Here is an 18940-nt window from a genome sequence, read left to right as displayed (position 1 = left end):
ACATCAATATTCATGTATTCCAAATTGTCTCTAGTAGGCATCCTATTCAACAACACTCCCCAAATATGGACATTTAGCTTAATGGGAACGAGCCTACACCACCTTGAAAGAGAATGACCTTTTTGTAAGATAACACTATCAATATGGCATCTAGTGTTACTAACCACAAATCGTACCATCCGTGCCAATACCCCACTTCCATTTATCTTGCTGATCAACAATGGGAACATGACTAAGCATCTCTGCCAACGCCTTGAGTTGCGTATCAGTACGCCACCCTTACGAAAATATGGAAACCACTCCCAAACCCAACCATCAACTCTCCATCTATCAGCAACCAAACAATCCTTATGATTCTCCAACGCGTAAAGGCGGGGGAAACGATCCTTAAGACTCTCCTTGCCCAGCCAAATGTCCATCCAAAACCGAGTATCACCTCCATTGTCAAATTTTTTACGTAACAAAGAATGTGGAATAATTTGGAGAACATTTAATTTATTAAACAACTTCACCATATTGGCCCACACCTCTCCACCCTTCGGATTGAGCAAATCCGGTCAAAAGCACCCAATACCCCGTGGATACTCCTAATCACCTTGACCCAAATGGAGTTTATATCGGTATAAAAACGCCATCTCCATTTAAGAAGTAACGCCATATTAAATGCCTTCAAACTACCAATGCCCAACCCACCTTTATTCTTGGAGTTCAACACCAAATCCCATTTAATCCAGGAAATGTTCCTCTATGAATTACTCCCACCACAAAAGAAGCGAGATCTCAACGATTCTAGGTAATCGGTCACTATCCCAGGCATTTTGAACAAAGACATGTAATACGTACCCAAGTTACTAAGGACAAACCTGATGAGAGTCAACCTACCCCCCACCAAAAGTAAATTGACTTTCCAATTTGCCAAACGCTTCCTAAAATTTTGAGTTACCGTCTTCCAATTAGCAATACGATTCATCTTCGAGCCAACAAGTAAACCCAAATATGAAAAAGGCATAAAAGCAACCGAACATCCTATAACTACAGCTATCTCTTCCATCTGTTGTAAAGTAAGACTAACCCCATACATACTCGATTTCTGCAAGTCTTAGACCTGAAACTCAATAGAAGCAGTTAAGGACTGTGACCAAATTAGCTATATTCTGCTCGTCCCAATCAGAGGTGATTCTTGCTGGTGTCGGAATGAGCCCTAGTTCTCAAAAATGTGAACAAAGATGGGGAAAAACTCATAGAAATCTCTTTTCTCTCCAACTTTCGGAATAATCCATCAAAATATAGATGAAAATGAGATTTGATAAAAGTCTTTTAAGACTTGAGAGTTTCTCAGATGAACTAAAACAAAACATATCTAGACAAACAAGGCATATCTAAAGATCTAAGCGAGAAAACTCAAACAGATCAAAAAATTTGAGCGAAAAAGCAAGCAAATCAAAAGATCGGTGCATAGAACTAAGAAGATCGAGACTAAGAAGATCGAGAGATCTGAATGATGGTTAAACAGATCTGAAAAGATCTTGTCAAGAACCAAATCGATCTGAACAAATCTTGGCCAAATCCAAACGGATCTGAACCAAATGGTGCTAGAAATGAACAAATTTGAGGAAAACATTAGCTGAAACGACAGATCTGAGCAGATCTAGACAAGAACGAGATGATTTCTGCTCGTTCGAGTCCGGGATGGCGCTAAATGATGTGACATCGGCTCCGACCACCTGCTCTGAGAAAGTGCTTCTACGCCGTAGATAGATCTGCGAGGTCACAACAGAGAGATGCGTTAAAGCCGCTCCAGGGACTATGCCCTGGGAGCGGACTCTGACGATCAAGTTAGATCAGCTAGAAGATCTGATATGCTCCTCCATAGCTAGAGGGGACCATCTTGGTGCTGGTGGTGGTGTATGGTGGTTGACGGCAACCGGTGGCGGCTGAGCCACCCGGCCGGTGTATGGTGTGGCGGCTGAGCCACTTGGGGAAGAGTCTAGGGAAAAGATCCTCCTTCATGGAGGATGTACTATTCTATTATAGTGGACAATTAGGTCAAGGGGGATTAGGTCAGGCCTTAGGCCAGCCCAATTGAGGCGCAGCTAGCAAGGAGCTGGGCGAGGTCGCCCGGAGGCGCCGAGCAGGGCTGGCGAGTGCGTCCCAGGCGAGGCTGGCGGACGCACACCAGGAAAGGCTGGCAAGAGAGCGTCAAGCCGAGCCGGCAGGAAAGTCCCCAGCACGGCTAGTAAGGGAGCATCAGACAAAGCTGGCAAGAGAGCGCCAGGCCAGGCCAGACCGACAGGAGAGTCCCCAGTACGGATGGCAATGGAGCGCCAGACAAGGCTGGCAAGGGAATGATAGGAAGGGCTGGCAGGAGCGCGTCAGGATAGACTGGCGTGCTAGAGTAGTCTAGGTCATGCTAATAGACCATATATCATCAGTCTACATAGAAAAGATGAGATAAATAAAGCCCATCGTCACCCACATTCACACCACGAAATAACCCCTAGCCCACAACATCCTCTAAAGCAACATGCAACCCTTCCATGACCAAGATAAAAAGAAAAGGAGACAAAGGGTCACCCTGACGAAGACCCTTCTTTAGCAAGAACTCCTGAGTGGGGCTCCCATTGACTAGAGTGGCAGCACGCGACGACTCAAGACAGGCTTTAATCCATCCTATCCATTTGTGATCGAATCCCATAAAAGCCATGATCTATCAAATACTTCCAGCAAACCGAGTCATAAGCCTTAACGAAATCTACCTATAAAATCATAACCTTTTTCTTCTTCCTCGTATAATGGTCAATGATTTCGTTTACCATCAAAAGCTCAACTAGAATTTGTCTGCCTTTAACAAAAGTTGACTGCTCCAGACTAACAATAACATCAATCACAAGGACTAACACTATAGCATAGGGACTAAATTATTGCTAACAGTTTTGCAATAATTTTATATTGCACTCCAATTAGGCTAATCAGCCTATACTCATTAATAGTAGAGGGACTATCCGACTTCAGAATAAGATTAATGAAAGAAAAGTTACACTTGTTCGGAATCACACCCGTGTCAAAAAACTCATCAACAAAGTTGCAAATATCCTCCTTCAAGATCTCCCAAAACTTCTTGACAAAGCGAAAAGAAAAACCATTCGGTCCTGGTGCTCGATCACAGATCTCCCAAAACTTCTTGACAAAGCGAAAAGAAAAACCATTTGATCCTGGTGCTCGATCACTACCACAAGACCAAACCGCATCACGAATCTCTTCATTAGAGAACCAAGAACCCAAAAAATCACGTTGAGCCGTGTCAAGCGGTCTAGGCGTGGGGTTGGGATGCAACATAGAAGCACCCGATAATCAACGTAAGATATCATAGGGACATTTGAAAAGTCTCGAGCTATGGCAAAATCAAAGTGACCCTCTTCTCTATAAATTGTTGTTATGATCTTAACACGTTAATTGATAAAGCTAATGTGCCTTCAAGGAATCCTCATCTCCATGCAAAGCAAAAAGCTTTTTAATACCCATACCTCCTTACTCGAGTGATTAGTTTACTTTTGATATCTAAAAGATCAAATAAATAAAATAAAATAATTCAAGATTGCTAGATTAGACTTTACACCTTTTGTACAAACAATTTTTATTGCGTTGACATCGTATAAATATACATTTGAAACCTATGCAAATATAACATAGAAAAAAACATGATGTTCAATTTAGTATCATCATTTTTACAAGGTTACATTCTTAATGTAAATCTTCTTCATATACATTTCAAAAAAAAAAAAAAAAAATCATTTATCACGAGTTTTGTCTAGAAAACTTAAGACGAAACCACTAACAATACGCCTTGCAACAGGATTAGGTATACACCGACATAACCTTCCATCAATATATGCAACCATACCTGCAAACACAAACCTCCCAACTCCCCATTTCAATACAGACATCTTACTACTCTCCTCTTCTTTTACTATTTCTTTTGGTGGGTCCCCCTTAAACCTGTCCCCCCAATTGATTTTAGCCGTCAGATCACCCGCCTGCTCTCTCAGCCACCCGATTGCAAAATTCACAAACAGATGCTCGCACAAAGTCAAAATCGTTGGACCGATTCTCCATTCCTAAAAAAAAAAAAAACCATCAGATGTCGTACAAGCTTTTGAAGGGCATTTATGTCTTTTCCACGGACAAGAGATCATGTCCCACCTTTTTAGGTGGGGTGGGACATAAATTTGTATTAATTTTAGGGTGGGATTTATTATGATGAGGAATGAATAATTAAATAGAGTGTAGAGTTTACATTTTGTCCACGAAGGTGATGTAAGGGATGAGAGAAAGAAGAGTCTCCTTTCAACAATGCCTTGCTGATGAGGAAACCCTTCACATGATCCATAATTTCATCTATCAGAACACTGTTTGGGGGTAGATTCTTTAGAACAACCTATAAAATACAAAACAACATTTTTAAATGGAATTAAATTAACATATGATATATGATATGATATGATGATATAATATTACTGATACCTGCTCATCGATGACTCTGACTTTGAGATATTCGTGTTTATACAATGTATCCAGCATAGCTTGCAAATATCCTTCTATATATAACTGTCAAATTCAAAGCATATTATATTCCGATAAAACACCAAAAACCATGTTTCCATAAATAAATAATTAAATAAATAAATATAAAATGAGGTACCTCATCAATACCGGGATTACGATCAAGCTTAATTTTTCTATCTGGGCCACCTTCTGTAAAAGCACTACCCAATACGGAAGGCTCCATTGCCAGTTTCAGTACTCCTTGTTGAAACCCACCAAACTACATGCATCATCATATGTCATAACATAAAATATGGTCATCCTTTTACCTTACTTTCAACTTCCAACATAAGAACACTAAATTTTACATATTTAGTCCCTATGCTATAGTGTTTGTCCTGGATATGGTCCAAATACGATTTTTCTTGCTTTTTTAATCCACGTAAATTCTTTTTGTTTTGGATTTGGTCCCTACCCCTCAATCTCATGCGGTCTACACCCATGTAAAATGACTATTTTGCCCCTATTTTAATAGTTTTTAATCATTTACTCCCCCCCCCCCCCCCCCCCCTAAAAAAACAGAATCACAAGAACATCTACGAACATACATGAACAGCCGCCCCTCTATATGAAGGGCAAAATGGTCATTTTACAAACTTTGGTTTTGGACGGCATGATGGGTAGGGACCAAATCCAAAACAGAACAAAATCACGGATCAAAAAAGCAAGAAAAATTGTTTTTGGACCATGTCAAAAAATATATATAGCACAGGGACCAAAGTTGTAATTTACTCTATTTTCAAAAGAAAAGGAAGGAAGGTTACCATTCCATCAAAACCACTGGTTTCCGCTCCCCTCAGCACTGAATCTGATATCTCAGTCACAGCAACAAACAGTATATTTGATCCAGCCGTTTTAACCTGCAACATCAAAAATACTATAAACTTTAGAAGCTCTGAAAAAAATAAATAAATAAAATAAAAAGAAGAAAGAAGAAGTGAACTTACAGTTTTTCCTAGATCACCTAAATAACGTTTGGTGCCAGATAAGCCTTTACCATCAATGTATTTACTCAGTAGCTTGAATGTGCCTGCAAGCATTCACCAAAAACAACTTTAAATTACTAAATAATAAGGACAAAATATAAAACATTTGTACTTTTATAATTTTATTGATTTAGTCACTTAACTATTTTCTGTAGTGAGTAAACCATTATACTTTTTTTTGATCTTCTAAGGAAAAAAAAACATTTTCCCCTGTTCCCCTGGTTTAATATCAGGGTAAAATAATTTACCCATGAAACTATTATATTTTGTCGATTTACCCACTGAACAATAGTTAAAATAACAAAAAAGAAAAAGTAGAAAAAAACATTATATTAGCAATTACTCCCTAAAACTTTGCTTTTTCCGATCAAAATATAAAAGTTTCAGACCATTTTGACATGTTATTTCTTGTAATTTATCCATAAGAAAATAATAAAAGTTGAAACATAACAATAGAAATGGTGAAAAGTAAAAAAGTGAAATTAAGAGAGACCTAAGGTGAGACCAGGAAGCTTGATCAAAGCAGTTGAAGGATCAAAAAAGACATCAAGGGATGAAGAAGCCAAGTCATCAAAAATTGAAGCAAAAGCTGGAGGAAGCAATGGGCTTCCTTTTGCTATATAGATTGCACGCATGGCATACCTAAATAAACGTAATATTTAGATAATAAGATAGAAAATAAATCAATTTTAATTTCAAATATAGAATATGATGAGATTCACCATGAATAATGTTGTGCACACTTGACAGAAAGTTCACGTATAGTAATCAATGCATGAGTAACCAGGACACCATTCAGTTCTACAGTCTTGTTTTTTATTTCAGGAACCTAATAAATAAATAAATAAAAACAATATTAGCCACTTACAAATTATAAGATTTATAATTCTTATGACAAACCTTTATCACACTGTGCAACAAAGATCTCATTGTCTCCTGTGTTGAATTATAGCTAGAATACGAATCTCCTGGGAGAAAGCTTGCTATGATCTTCAAGAAAAGTAAACAATGTTGTTTAATTTTTTTTTTTTTTATAAAAAGAATCAGAGATATAGTAGAGATATATGGAGGTTAGTATAAAACCTTTACTGGATGTATCTCAAAATGATCAAAGTAATACTGCTGACTAGGAGTATTTGGATCACTGAGTGATGTTCTATAGAAAGGGACAATTTTCATCAGGGTTTCCTCATCCAAGTTCAAATCAAATGGCTACATATTCAAAAGAGTTGAAAAAATTATTTTACGAAAGATGATAGTACTAAAAAAAATATCTAAGAATATTGTTTTACCTGAAGAACAATGGATAAGTATTTTATTTGTCTGATATTAGAGCTTGATGGAAGCAAAATGAGAACTACACGAAGCATGTTGTCATATGTATCTGAGAATCCAGTTTGATGTCTTCGAAGCATAGCAGCAAAAGGAGCTCCTACCCACTTTTGATCCACACTCACAGACTGTAGTAATAATATATAATTATTTCTCGAGTAAATTACAAAACTAGTCCCTACGCTTTCTAATTTTTATCGTTTTTAGCACAAAATTCCTGGTACTTTCAGATTTTGGTCTTATTTCAAGGAGAAAGGTTTCAACTTTGGACTAAAAATGGTAAGAACAGAAAGAAGAGGGACCATTTTGGTAATTTATTATTGTTTCTTTGATACCTGAACCCTAAGTTGATTCAGTCTTTGTTGATCAGTAAGCATGGAATCCAGACTGATGTTATTAAGCCGCATAACAATGATTGGTGTGTAGACAAGTGACTCATCTGACTCTTCTTCCTTCAGTAACCAATTTATATGTGAAAATATTAGAATTTGATATTATTAATTTATGTGTATCATTTTTTTTTTATTGATAATAAAAGTGTGACTAACCTGTTTTGCACGTTCACTGAAGTGGATAGAAAATCTAGAGACTCTTAATGTAATTTTAGCACCAGGGTAGAATTGTCTATTTAGTTTTCTGCTGTCATTACGTTCACAAATTCTAAGAACTCTAGTGAGGCCATGTGCATAAACTTCATACCCCAAATTCACCATATCCATCTCATTTACGTGACTCAATTTTGACATTTTACCCTTTTCTCCTGTCTTCTTCTTATCCAAAGGGAAATTTAACCCTAATGCTCTACGTTGACTGACTTTATACAACGGTTTCCATTCACGCACCTTGTCCAGGCTAATTTCACGTAGCAGATGCAAATCTACAAATACAAGGGTAAGAAAGATGATGATATTCAAGAAAGAACATTTATTGGTGAAATTAGGATTAATGGAGCTTGAGTAATGAAGAAGAATCTTGATGCATTTTTGTCATTAAAATTTTTGATGTCTAGAAATCTTGGGATCAAATACTTGAAGAATCTAAATCACTCTTCTACATTTAAACTTCGTTGTTGAAATTGGGGTTTATGGAGCTTGAAAAATGAAGATGATTCTTGATTGATGTATGTTTGTAATTAAGATGTAAATGTTGGTTATTGGCAAGGATAACAAGATTTAAAGGGAAGATTCCTCCTTCAATGTATGAAACTAATTGTAATGTCAAGTAAAGTTAGGGTTTATTTTATACCCATTTGGGGCTAACTTGATAGCTTGATGCATGAGTAAATTCCTGTTAGAAATTATAACGTTATGTTGGATTAAAGTTAAATATGAATCCAATTTCACAAGATGATACAAGTGTTGAATTAAAAGCTACATACTCTTAAGTTAAAAGAAAAAGTAATGAATAATGTGGATTATGTCAGCTTTAAATGATGGAAAACTCTATGTAGATAGATATAAATACGGTTGTTTAATCTAACTTATCATATTATAAAAAATGTATTTTATAATAGGGTGTTACACGAAATGAGAAAGAAGAAATTACCACTTATTTGGATGACTAGCTTATGAGGAAGAGATAAATCATCCCATACATAATTAACTTGCTTTCCAGATCCCAAAGTTTCTAGTTCTGTTGAACCCTGAAAACATTAGTCATGATTGAAACTGAGTCCTTCATGTGAAGAAGTTTGATCCAAAAAAAAAAAAAATCCAATATTCATGTTCTTACCTTTTGATAGTAAGTTATTGATGCATCACGCAAACAATTCTCAACCCTATAAGGCAAATTCATATGAGGTGGTCTGTGGAAGCGTAAAACAAGAGACGAATTCTCTTCAGAAACAATCACAACAGCAAACTCTTGTGTATTTTCTTGGTTTTCTTTTTCTTTTATAGATCTTGGAAATTTTAGAAAAAATCTCCCCATTGAAGCAACACATATTGGCCCTGACCAACCTAATCCAGCTTCATTTGGAGAAAACTGAATAAACAGCAATGAATCATCTTCACCATTTCTATGCTTTCTGATGAAATTCTCAAAAATGCTAGTTTCCCTCTTTTTGTTTGTTTTGTTGCAAAGTCGTAAAGCTTTTCTCTGTTTACTACTGACAGTTGTCGTACACTCCACGTCATCCTTCTCATAGTTTAATCAAAATATAAAATGTTAGCATATAATGGATATTATAATTTTATAATACAAGAAGCGAAAAAGGGTGTGTATATATATACCTCTAGGTTACACTGACGAATAGTGATCACTTCATCTGATTCATTTAGTAATACATATCTTGGAGTCAAAGATACTACTTGTGATGGAGTTTGTGTGTTAATTGATGAATGTAATGAAACACCCAATTTTGTAATATATATGAGTCCTGGTTTTTCTTCCATTTCTAGATTTATCTCTGTAACACCTGAGACTGCATCTAAATCTAGCAGAGCTTCATTTGCTTTGTCATCCATTAATTTCAGGGACACCTTGTTTGTTCTAAAGACATGAATGAATGTGTGAAATAGTTTAATTTACAATTCTAAATGACTAAAGAGTTAGTATCAATGGATAACTAGTTAACTACTACCTTAAGAACCATGATTTTGTTGACTTAGGAGGCAGAAAAGCTCCTAGCTTTGAATATCCTTGAGAAGAAAGTTCCTCAACTTCATTTCTGAATAAAAATATTGTGTTAAATGAAATAAATGCGGTGAAACTGAAAGGTGAATACTAATAAACAAGTACCTAGATAAGGGATTCTGATTTGGAGCAAGACAAAATAAACCAAAATCAGTGTTGTTCTTGAGTGTATATGGTGTATATATGGCAGCCTGTAGAAATATACATGAATCAGCTCTCGAAATGGAGGATTGTATTGGCAATATAGAAAAAGAGAGAAATATATATTTATTTATATATACCTCCAGTATGCCCCTATGTCCACATGACAAACTTAAAAGACCAAAATACCTTCCATCACCAAAGTTTAACTCCATGTCCAAGTTTTGATTACCTTTTTTCTTCTTCAGTAACTTTTTAGCCCAATCACCACAATTTACAGATTTGCAAGTTAATCCAAATGCAGTTAAGGTAACATTAAAGAACATTGCCTCAGGGTTAGCATATAAAGTCACACTTGAACCACAAGGAATAGTTGCCTGTTTGCTCATGTTTTCACTCTCTTGGGGCAAATAGCGATCTGCAACATGATCAAAATTGGAACAAAGTCAAAAGTCAAAAGTCAAAAAAGTCGACATCTCATGGTATGATTGTTAGTTGTTACCTTTATCAGTTAAAACCACATGTATCTCTAACTGCAATAGGTTAGAAATCTCAACAGTTGGAAGAATAAAGATTTCCTTTTGTTCCACTAGTGCAACTGCTGAAGCTTTTGATCCATCAGGTTGTAAAATAGGAACATCTTTTTTGATGCTTTGAATTAAAAAGTGTAAGTCATCGATTTCCCCTGTTTTTGATTCTGAAGGAACACGAGCTGTACTGAAGGAAGATTTTTCTGATTCGAGTGGAAAAGCATTGCGTACATGGTAACTTATTTTATCAAATAATCCAGAGAGACGTGCAGCTTTTCCTCCTTTAAGTTCATCAGACCATTCCATTTTGTTGAAACTTGGAGAGTCTTCTGAAACTTTAGGTCTGAAAGAGAATATGAAATTACCAACACTCATAGATCTTAATGCTTTCTTTGATCCACCAGAAGCTTTTATGGCATCAAAAGCTGCTGTGGAATCATCAATGGTGTCCCCTGCTTTAACTACTAAGGAAGCATGGTGGGTTTCCTCTTGTTGAGGCCTTTGAAATCGGAGCTCGATTGGGAAGTTAGTTTGATTGTGGATTTTTAATATGGGAGAGACAACAATCGATAAACCATCCTACAAGAAATTAGAAACATTAAGAGAAATGTAGTCTTTTATAAAAACAACATTAACAGAAACTATACCTCAGATTTCCATGAAATGTCTACAATAATGAATGGCCCAGGAAATGCTTTTGAATCTGTTGAAATACATCAGAGATAAAAGTCAAACTTGGTCAAACAATTATTATAAAAGTGACTACGAACCATTTTTAGAGACAATGCGTGTTCTCCAAGCAAATGTTCCAGATTTTAAGAGTGAAAACTTAATTGGAAATGTCAAAAAGTCTCCTCTCTCTGCAAGTTGGATTGAGACACTTGATGCTTCTGAGTCTGGATGCTGGTCTAAAGCCAAGTTTCTGAGAACATACAACATAAATAATGTTGAATGAGGGTAAATTGGTAATACAATAATTTTGTAGTGAAAGTCAAATATATATGTGATTGTATATAAGCCTATTAACACATGATATATAGAATAGCATTCTATGAATCTACCTCTTTCCTTATTATCATTCACACATGTCAGTGGTATCCATGTTCTCTTCTTTCCAGTGTTAGAAAGTGTGTAATATATATCCAAACACTTTATAATACATATATATATATATATATATATATATATATATATATATATATATATATATATTCTCTTCTTTCCATGGAAATGTAATTAATTAATCAGTAAAACTGTAAAAGTACCTTAAGAAAACAGTTGTGGACTGTTTTCTGGCTATTCTAGCATACTGTTTATCTGAAAACTGACAAAGGAGGACTAGGTCTGATTGATTCTCAACCTGACAATTAGAAAACAACATAATTTCATGTTAAAGATCTCATACCATAAAATGCATGTTTGGATACATATAAAGAGAGAGAAACTCATTATATTATGTAATTATTATACACCTTGCAGGAATTTCCCAGAATCACAGAGCTTTGAATTGCATAAGGACCAGCCAAATCCAGTTTTCCAATCACAAACAGAAGTATGTCCAGTGAAAGCTCAATTATTGATACACGAAACTGTTAATCCACAATATGATAATACCTCAGTATGCCATAATATAATGCAAAATATTATGTAATCATTATGCCTACCTCTTTAATTCTAGCATAGAAATGAACAGGCACTCCATAAACACCATGGGTTTGAACCCTAGATCTCCAGAAAATGTTTATTTCAACTGGATGCAGAAACGTGTTCCTGTATTCGAATGCTAAATAAGAAAATAGTTCTGAATATATGTTTGCAAAAATAATATAAACACATACCATAAGTTCCTCTTTGCATCAAACGAGTATAGCTCAGTTACAAGTTTGGTTATCACCCTGGTTTTAGCATGTGATTTCTGTATTATAAATTCAGGAACAACCATAGACATCTGGAGAAGTGGGACCCTTTCGATTGTATCTGAAAGCTCATGATATATTGTCACAGAAATTTTGTCAATCTTGATATCAATAAAGGGTGAAACTGAGTTTCCTTCATCCAGCAATAATGGATCATGGGCAAGGGAAAGATCCTGAAATACTTTAAACTTGAATGGATTTCCAGGTATGCTTACAAACTCTAGAACCCCTTCAACAAAAGCTATAGAACAATTGTTCTTCTTGTTGATCAAGTAAAATAGGTTTTTTTCTGAATTGTTGTAGGACTCCAGCTCACTATCATCTTCAAAACTTGCAGATTTGCAAGGCATTGATCTCCAAAGTGATGTTCCACTGTTACTTGAGCTGGAAAGCTCAACAAAATTTGATCTGGGATTACAGTTTAATTGCAGGTGTTCCCCTGATTCATCTTTGGCATACAATGAGGTCAATGAAAACCATTGGTATGATGACTTCCATATTTTTTGGTAATGATACTTCACCTGAATGAAAAAGGGTTCAATTTTTCATTAATAGAATCAATAGAGTGATGCTGTTAACTTGTTCATGTCATAATTAGTCAACTACAAACCTTGAAAAGAGCCATCTGTGGTGCAAGTGAATAATGCATTGAACCAGACAAACGATAATTTCTATCTTCACCTTCTGCCACAATATACATATGCTGATGGACATCTTGGATTGCAATGATACTGCCTATAATGTATGAAGCACAAAACTTGTCAATGGAGTTTCTGGTAATAACTAATAACTAATAAACTTGTGAACTACAATAAGAAAAAGAAAAAAAAAATACCATCTTGGATCATCTCCTCCAGGTTTCTCATGGGTTCCTCTTCGTTATGCAATTGCCTTTGTTGCACTGTGGAAGTTGTTTCTTTTGTGGAGACCCCAGAAATCTCAGCAACTGAAAGCAACATCTGGAGACACAATAGCATATGCCATATAAGCATCAGGTTAAAGTAAAAAAGGCTACTGTAACTTCTCTAATTTTTTAAATAAAAAAGATGCATAATTGAATTCTCACCTGAATCTCAGACAATGATATTGTCACATCAAAACCTGAAATAGAACCACTGCCAACCCAAGGTTGAGTTGATTTTGATGTATCAGAAGAGTCCCTTGCTACAGGCTCTTCAGCTGCTATGAAACAAGATAACTGTCTCAAAATGTAGTTTTCAGAATCTTGATGAGAATCTTCACTGGATAGTTCTATACGCGAATCAGAAGTGGAGCTGCTTGCATCATTTGCTACAGAATGAATATCATTTGTTGGAAGTAATGCTGCTTGAATGATAGATGGATCTGTGCTAGAAGACCTAAGAGGAATCTGAACTCTACTGTTTTGATGTTTGATAGAGTCTTGAAGAACTCGAGAAAGAATTGACAATTGAGGAAGACGAAATGATAACTTTTTCTTCATATTCACAACTTTAAGGTCCAAACCCATGTCAGCACTAAACAGAAGCTCTTCAAGTCTTCCTGCACAGCATCCATCACCAAAACATGTTAAGCCTATATTTGTAAAATATGAAAACATGAGAGAGAGAGAGAGAGAGAGAGAGGTACCAGATTCATCTCTACCAATTAAGGCAAGATAAAACTGAGAGAGATGCATGGTAAGATCTTCAGGTATGCCTGCAGTTTGTGACTCTTGGATTGGAGAGGCTTCAAGTGTAGTGACATTTGCAATATGGGAAACTGGAAATAGATGTTTGACACGACGTATGTATGAATCTCCACATTGAGAGAACATCACAGCTGATGTGGTTTCAAGGAAGATAATGCCACCCTGTCAAGTCCATGTCAGCAACATCATGATAAAGTAACTCTTCCATTTTATCAACATAGTAGACAAAAAAAGTGATATTAAAGTCAAATGTGAGAGAAAAGGATAGAAGTAAGTCATGAGAATGGCACCTGACAATGGCAAGAGATGCTTTTCTGAAAGCCACCCTCAACAGAAAGTGATATCTCAAGCTTACTTGACTCATGTTTTCCAGTTATTACATCCTTTAAAGGGCATCCTACCACATAAAGTTCAGTGGAGGAAACTTCTGCTTTGAAACAAGTATTTGAAATAGAAGTAGAACTACCAATTGCTCTGTGGGATAATGATGATTCATTGGGAAGATTTGTCAAAGATAAATTCAATTTGCAATTGGAAACTGAGGATTCACATATATCCTCTAACTGATTATGGAGATCAGACCTATTCATGACATCATCATTTGCATATCTGAAAATAACAGCTCGTAAACCAAGGAAATCAACAACCCCTTGTATTTTCCCTTGGTTTTTTTTGTATGAGAGCATCATATGCTTTTTCTGCAGAGTAATCTGAATTCCATTATCAGGCAAGAAGTTTGCAGACAGATTCTGGCTCATAAAGGATTCGGAGATTGTGACTTGATTCTCTATGGCGTTGACTTTCCTTGACTTGTGAATGACTATATCCACTGACTGGATTTCAGATGTGCATTTAAGAATATAGAGAGTGTTCAGAATGATCAAGGGCATTCCAGTAATTGAACTCATCAGCATCTCATTTCCAGAACTAACATCCAATATCTCTTGAGTATCAAAATAATTAGAATTTCTAAAAGTAGATGTGTTGCTTGTGATCAATGTGTTTGATAGAGCAAAGATCAAACTATTAACCACCTGTCACACAAAAAACATCGAGTGAGTCAACATAATTCATCACAGAAACAAAAAGTTCTATTCAATTCAGAGAAAATGTTCAAAGTTGTTATAAGCAATCATGGAAAAGTGAAGAAATTGTAGGTGTTACAGGAAAAATTAAGATATCAGGGAAGAAGAAGAAGAAGAAGAAGAAGAAAAATAAGAAGATGAAGGGGAAATCACCTCGACTAAAACAGACATTTCATCAACAAATATTAGACCAGAGAGCCCTGAAGCATTCCCATTTAGGACTGCAGAGAAAGCACTTACACTTTTTCCAAGAGACCAATTATCCTTCCTGTCATACAACAGAAAGTAAAGTTAATAAAAAATAAAGCACAATGACACCCAAAAATTAATGAAAAACAAGAACGAAGTGTGCCATACCTTAGTGTTGAAAGTTGAACTGTTATTGGCTTTAATGTTATAATCTTGGAGTGTTGGACTTCAGATGAGTCATCAAGGTAAACATTTATACCATGAATTTTTAAAGACGCATCAAGCCTTATTTGCCCTTGACACTGGTAGCTTCCATTATTGGAATTAGCCATGTTAACCACTTGAAGCTCCATCATATGCATGCACTCTGTTGCTGAATCATTTAATAGACTCGGTGACACCAAGAGTTCAATGTTTTTACAATCAAAAGAAAGGTGAATATCATCAACTGCTTTATGCAAACTATCCTTTCTCAGTGATACTCGGATTCGAGGACCAACTACATATACTCCAACTTCAATAAGCTTTTCTGGTATTACTTTATGCAGTTCCTTTTCCATTTCAGCAATACATGAATCACAATCCCAGACTTTCACTAATGGAGCCTCAAATGTTGGAGTAGAAGTTTGTACTTTCTCGAAACTGAAAGCATTTTGTATCTGCCTAAGAAGTAGAGTCAACGATAATGCTGATGAATATCCCAAAAAGAAATCCAATTGCCCCATTGCCAAACAACATTTTGTAAATCGATGACTCAAGCTACTCTCCCCCTGATCTGTCAAAAAATGCTTCATCTCAAAGAGAATGAAGGGATCTTTCAAGGTCTCATTCGTAATTTCACCAAATTCTGCACAAGATGTCTTCCAATCCAACCATGTTTGATTTAAAATGGTTTCCAGAAGTGGGAGGGAGGCAGAAATTCTATCTTGGTTAAAAACAAGAGCAGGCTTACTCCATAAGATAGCTTCTGAGTCTAGAACTTTAGGCTTCTTGTGTCCTTTAGAAGAATATTCATAGTCATTTATAACCTTGACACCCCCACAGGAGAAAGTCAAATGACTCTCACAGATATTTTCGTTGTAAAGAAGGATAAATGAATCAAATATTAAACAGAAAGAAAGTAGATCCAGGTGTGAAGGTGAAACCCTCCTGTCTGTAACAGCTTTTTTATGTTTAGTGTTGTTATCAGGGGAAATGGTGATGGAAATTTTTCCCAAGTTTAGTCTGTAACAAAGATTTGGGAAGGAATCTATTGGAAGAACTCCCACTTTTTTTGTGTTAAACATGCTACACAAAGTAGTCCATATAAGACAAAGTAATTGGACTATCTTTTGAAAATACTCCAAGTACCTATTGATTTGAACCTCCTCATTGCTTGAAACACCATGGTTGACTTTTCTGCATCTGATGACTCGACGTGCAAGTGCAATAGCTGGAGCAGGTATTTCTTTCTCAATTTCAGAAATTACTTCCCATTGATGCCTAAAAGTTTTTGAAAACATCTGGTTTTTGGACATCTTTACAGCTGATCTTTTTATCATTATGTCCATAGGATAATATCCGATCAGTGAAAACAAATTCTCCCAGGCATGTACGTAACGCAACCATAGGATAACTACACCAACTAATTTCTGCATTGAATATCTACGTGTTGAGATCAATGACCGAATTCTGGTTGCAGTTTCTTTCCAGAGTTGTCTTCCGTTTCTTATTGATGGGGATTTTCTTGATGATTCCCTCACAATAATTGCTAAAACGGAGATATCTGCTGGAGAAAATGAAAACAGTAATTCCTCAATTGAACAATTGAGCTCAATCAACTGAAGATCACTCAACTTTGAGGAACAGATGATGTCGGTTGCAGAAAACACTGGGCTAAAATGATCATGGCTCTTCAACCTTATCTTTAAACCTCTGATTTCAAGATCGAAATAGCTCTCTTTAGGATTTACAATAAGTGAATTGACGTACCCTCTGAGGAAAGATTGAGGTTTGACAAGTCGAGAGCCTGCATTGAGCTCCTCTATCTCCAACAAGCATGCAATGGAGTCATCTGAGATGGCATGTTGCAGTTGTAGATAGATATCAGTCATCTGTAAGGAACAATAATTCAGGATAAGCTTTGGGAGGGAAGTTTTCTGGCTCCTTGATGGGGAAATATTCGCAAGCTTTTCAATGATATCAAACAATTCACTACCCTGTGATCCATCAGAAAGTCATTAGACGATATGATAAAAGCTATGGAATAGAGACCAAATTCAGAACTTTAAACGAAATACCTCAGGGTCAATTTCACGTAGAGCCTTCTTCCTGTCCTCCAACAACACCTCCGATGGTTCCCGGCTGCTTCCCCTCCCCTCCACTATCCTTCCACGTCAAGCGACATTGCGAAAATAAATGAACAAAAAAACGAAAACAATCCAAACTACATAAGTGAAAATGAATACATAAACAAACATTTGTATATAGCATACCTCGGCGATATAGTGATATGGAAACCTTGAACTTCCCAATTGAATGCAGGAGCTGACCAGTTGGTAATCCGGAGGGTCAATTGATCAATTCTGAAGTCGGTGAAGTAAAAGCCAGTAGAATCGTCTAGAAGCTCGTTCAGTGCTGAAGTATTGAAGCGGAGGCTCTTGGCGATTCCATAACAACGAAGAAACCCTAACTTGAGTTCCAACTCCGGTTCTTGCAGCAGCCATGGTTGCAACACTGATTCTAACTTGCGCTTAATAAAGTCGGTTATAAACATTGCAATTAGTTCTGGAAATAGGTTCTTTCAAATGAACAGATTAACGCCATTTTTGGAAAAGCTTTTCTGATTGTATGGATGATTAAGCTTTCTCAGATTCTGATATGGTTGTTACTCTTCGAATTCGTCTTCGCGGGCTTGAAAGTGAAGTTTGTTGAAAGTAAAGGGCATGGATTGCGAAAATAAAATTAATATACGATTTATTTTATTTTCGATGTCGACGAAAATTTATGTTTTCTTTTTTATCAAGTTATTTATTTATATGTGAATTAAATGATATAAATAAAATGAGATAAGATATTTTTAGAAGACTATATTGATTTGTGTACATCTTATCCGATTTTATTAAACAAATGATTATTTTCTTATTGTAGGCATCTCATTTATTATTTATGACTAGAAAACTGACATGTTCATTTATCTGTATAATTTTTTATTTTGTAGGTAAGGCACTAAGGTGGCGATTAATATAACAAAATTTGGATTTAAATATTTGTAAATTAAGGTAATAAATTAACTTAAATACATTTTCAAAATATTAAAATATTATATATAATTAAAATATATTTATAAAATAAAATAAGTTATATATGAGAGCTAACACACATGTAACACCCTAACATGTTACTAGTATATACCTCCAAAATAGTCATAACATATAGAATCTCTTATGTCGACAACTAGGATAGATAGCCACTTGAGTGGTTATTAAGTTGGCTGTTTATGATGTAAATATCTTAAGAAAATTTATTTGTTGACATTTTTATTGACGCAATATAGAAAATCTAATATTTTAAATTGGATCGTGTGTTATATCTAGAGAATCTCATATAAAGACGTTTATGTACTAATGTAAACTTATAACAAATAATCTTTAAGTAGTTGTAAACTTATAACAAACACTTTTTAAGTATAAATTAGAGAAGGACACGCAGCTTCGTCGCTTTTGGACTATGTCATAGAAGTTGAAAATCGGCAAACTTTAAAAGATATGTTGAAAGTGTATATAATTTTCACGTAGCTTCTGATCTTTGATATCAAAAAAGAAGGTTGTAATAATGCAAGGGACATCTTAGAATTTCTTTAGGCAGGATAGGCAAG

At 35.7% G+C, this 18940-nt stretch overlaps 1 protein-coding gene across 2 annotated transcripts; it reads right to left on the bottom strand.

Annotated features, from left to right (window-relative positions):
* Positions 1–3617: 3617 nt before the first annotated feature.
* Positions 3618–17999, bottom strand: LOC145037083 (vacuolar protein sorting-associated protein, putative (DUF1162)). 2 transcript variants are annotated; one of them, XM_078985650.1, is made up of 35 exons: positions 17559–17999; positions 17364–17451; positions 15253–17282; positions 15049–15163; positions 14101–14844; positions 13750–13972; positions 13208–13662; positions 12977–13100; positions 12752–12876; positions 12064–12662; positions 11890–11995; positions 11698–11814; positions 11491–11585; positions 10996–11147; positions 10873–10931; positions 10198–10804; positions 9836–10113; positions 9660–9745; positions 9502–9588; positions 9152–9410; positions 8652–9056; positions 8466–8562; positions 7469–7797; positions 7256–7372; positions 6881–7048; positions 6672–6800; positions 6489–6578; positions 6311–6417; positions 6082–6230; positions 5550–5632; positions 5367–5462; positions 4700–4822; positions 4522–4605; positions 4295–4435; positions 3618–4115 (listed from the first exon to the last, which is right to left on the bottom strand). In XM_078985650.1, exons 1-35 carry the CDS (start codon positions 17837–17839, stop codon positions 3789–3791), a joined length of 9075 nt encoding a protein of 3024 aa, XP_078841776.1. In that variant the 5' UTR covers positions 17840–17999; the 3' UTR covers positions 3618–3788. The 2 variants fall into 2 exon arrangements, with proteins under 2 accessions (XP_078841776.1, XP_078841777.1); XM_078985651.1 differs by having other exon boundaries at positions 10873–10928.
* Between the last annotated feature and the right edge of the window lie 941 nt (positions 18000–18940).

This window comes from Lactuca saligna, chromosome 3 (assembly GCF_052625555.1).
Source record: "Lactuca saligna cultivar CGN05327 chromosome 3, ASM5262555v1, whole genome shotgun sequence".
Taxonomy (NCBI): Eukaryota; Viridiplantae; Streptophyta; class Magnoliopsida; order Asterales; family Asteraceae; genus Lactuca; species Lactuca saligna.
Note: the sequence above shows the minus strand (reverse complement) of the source record. Positions and strands in the feature narration are given on the sequence as shown.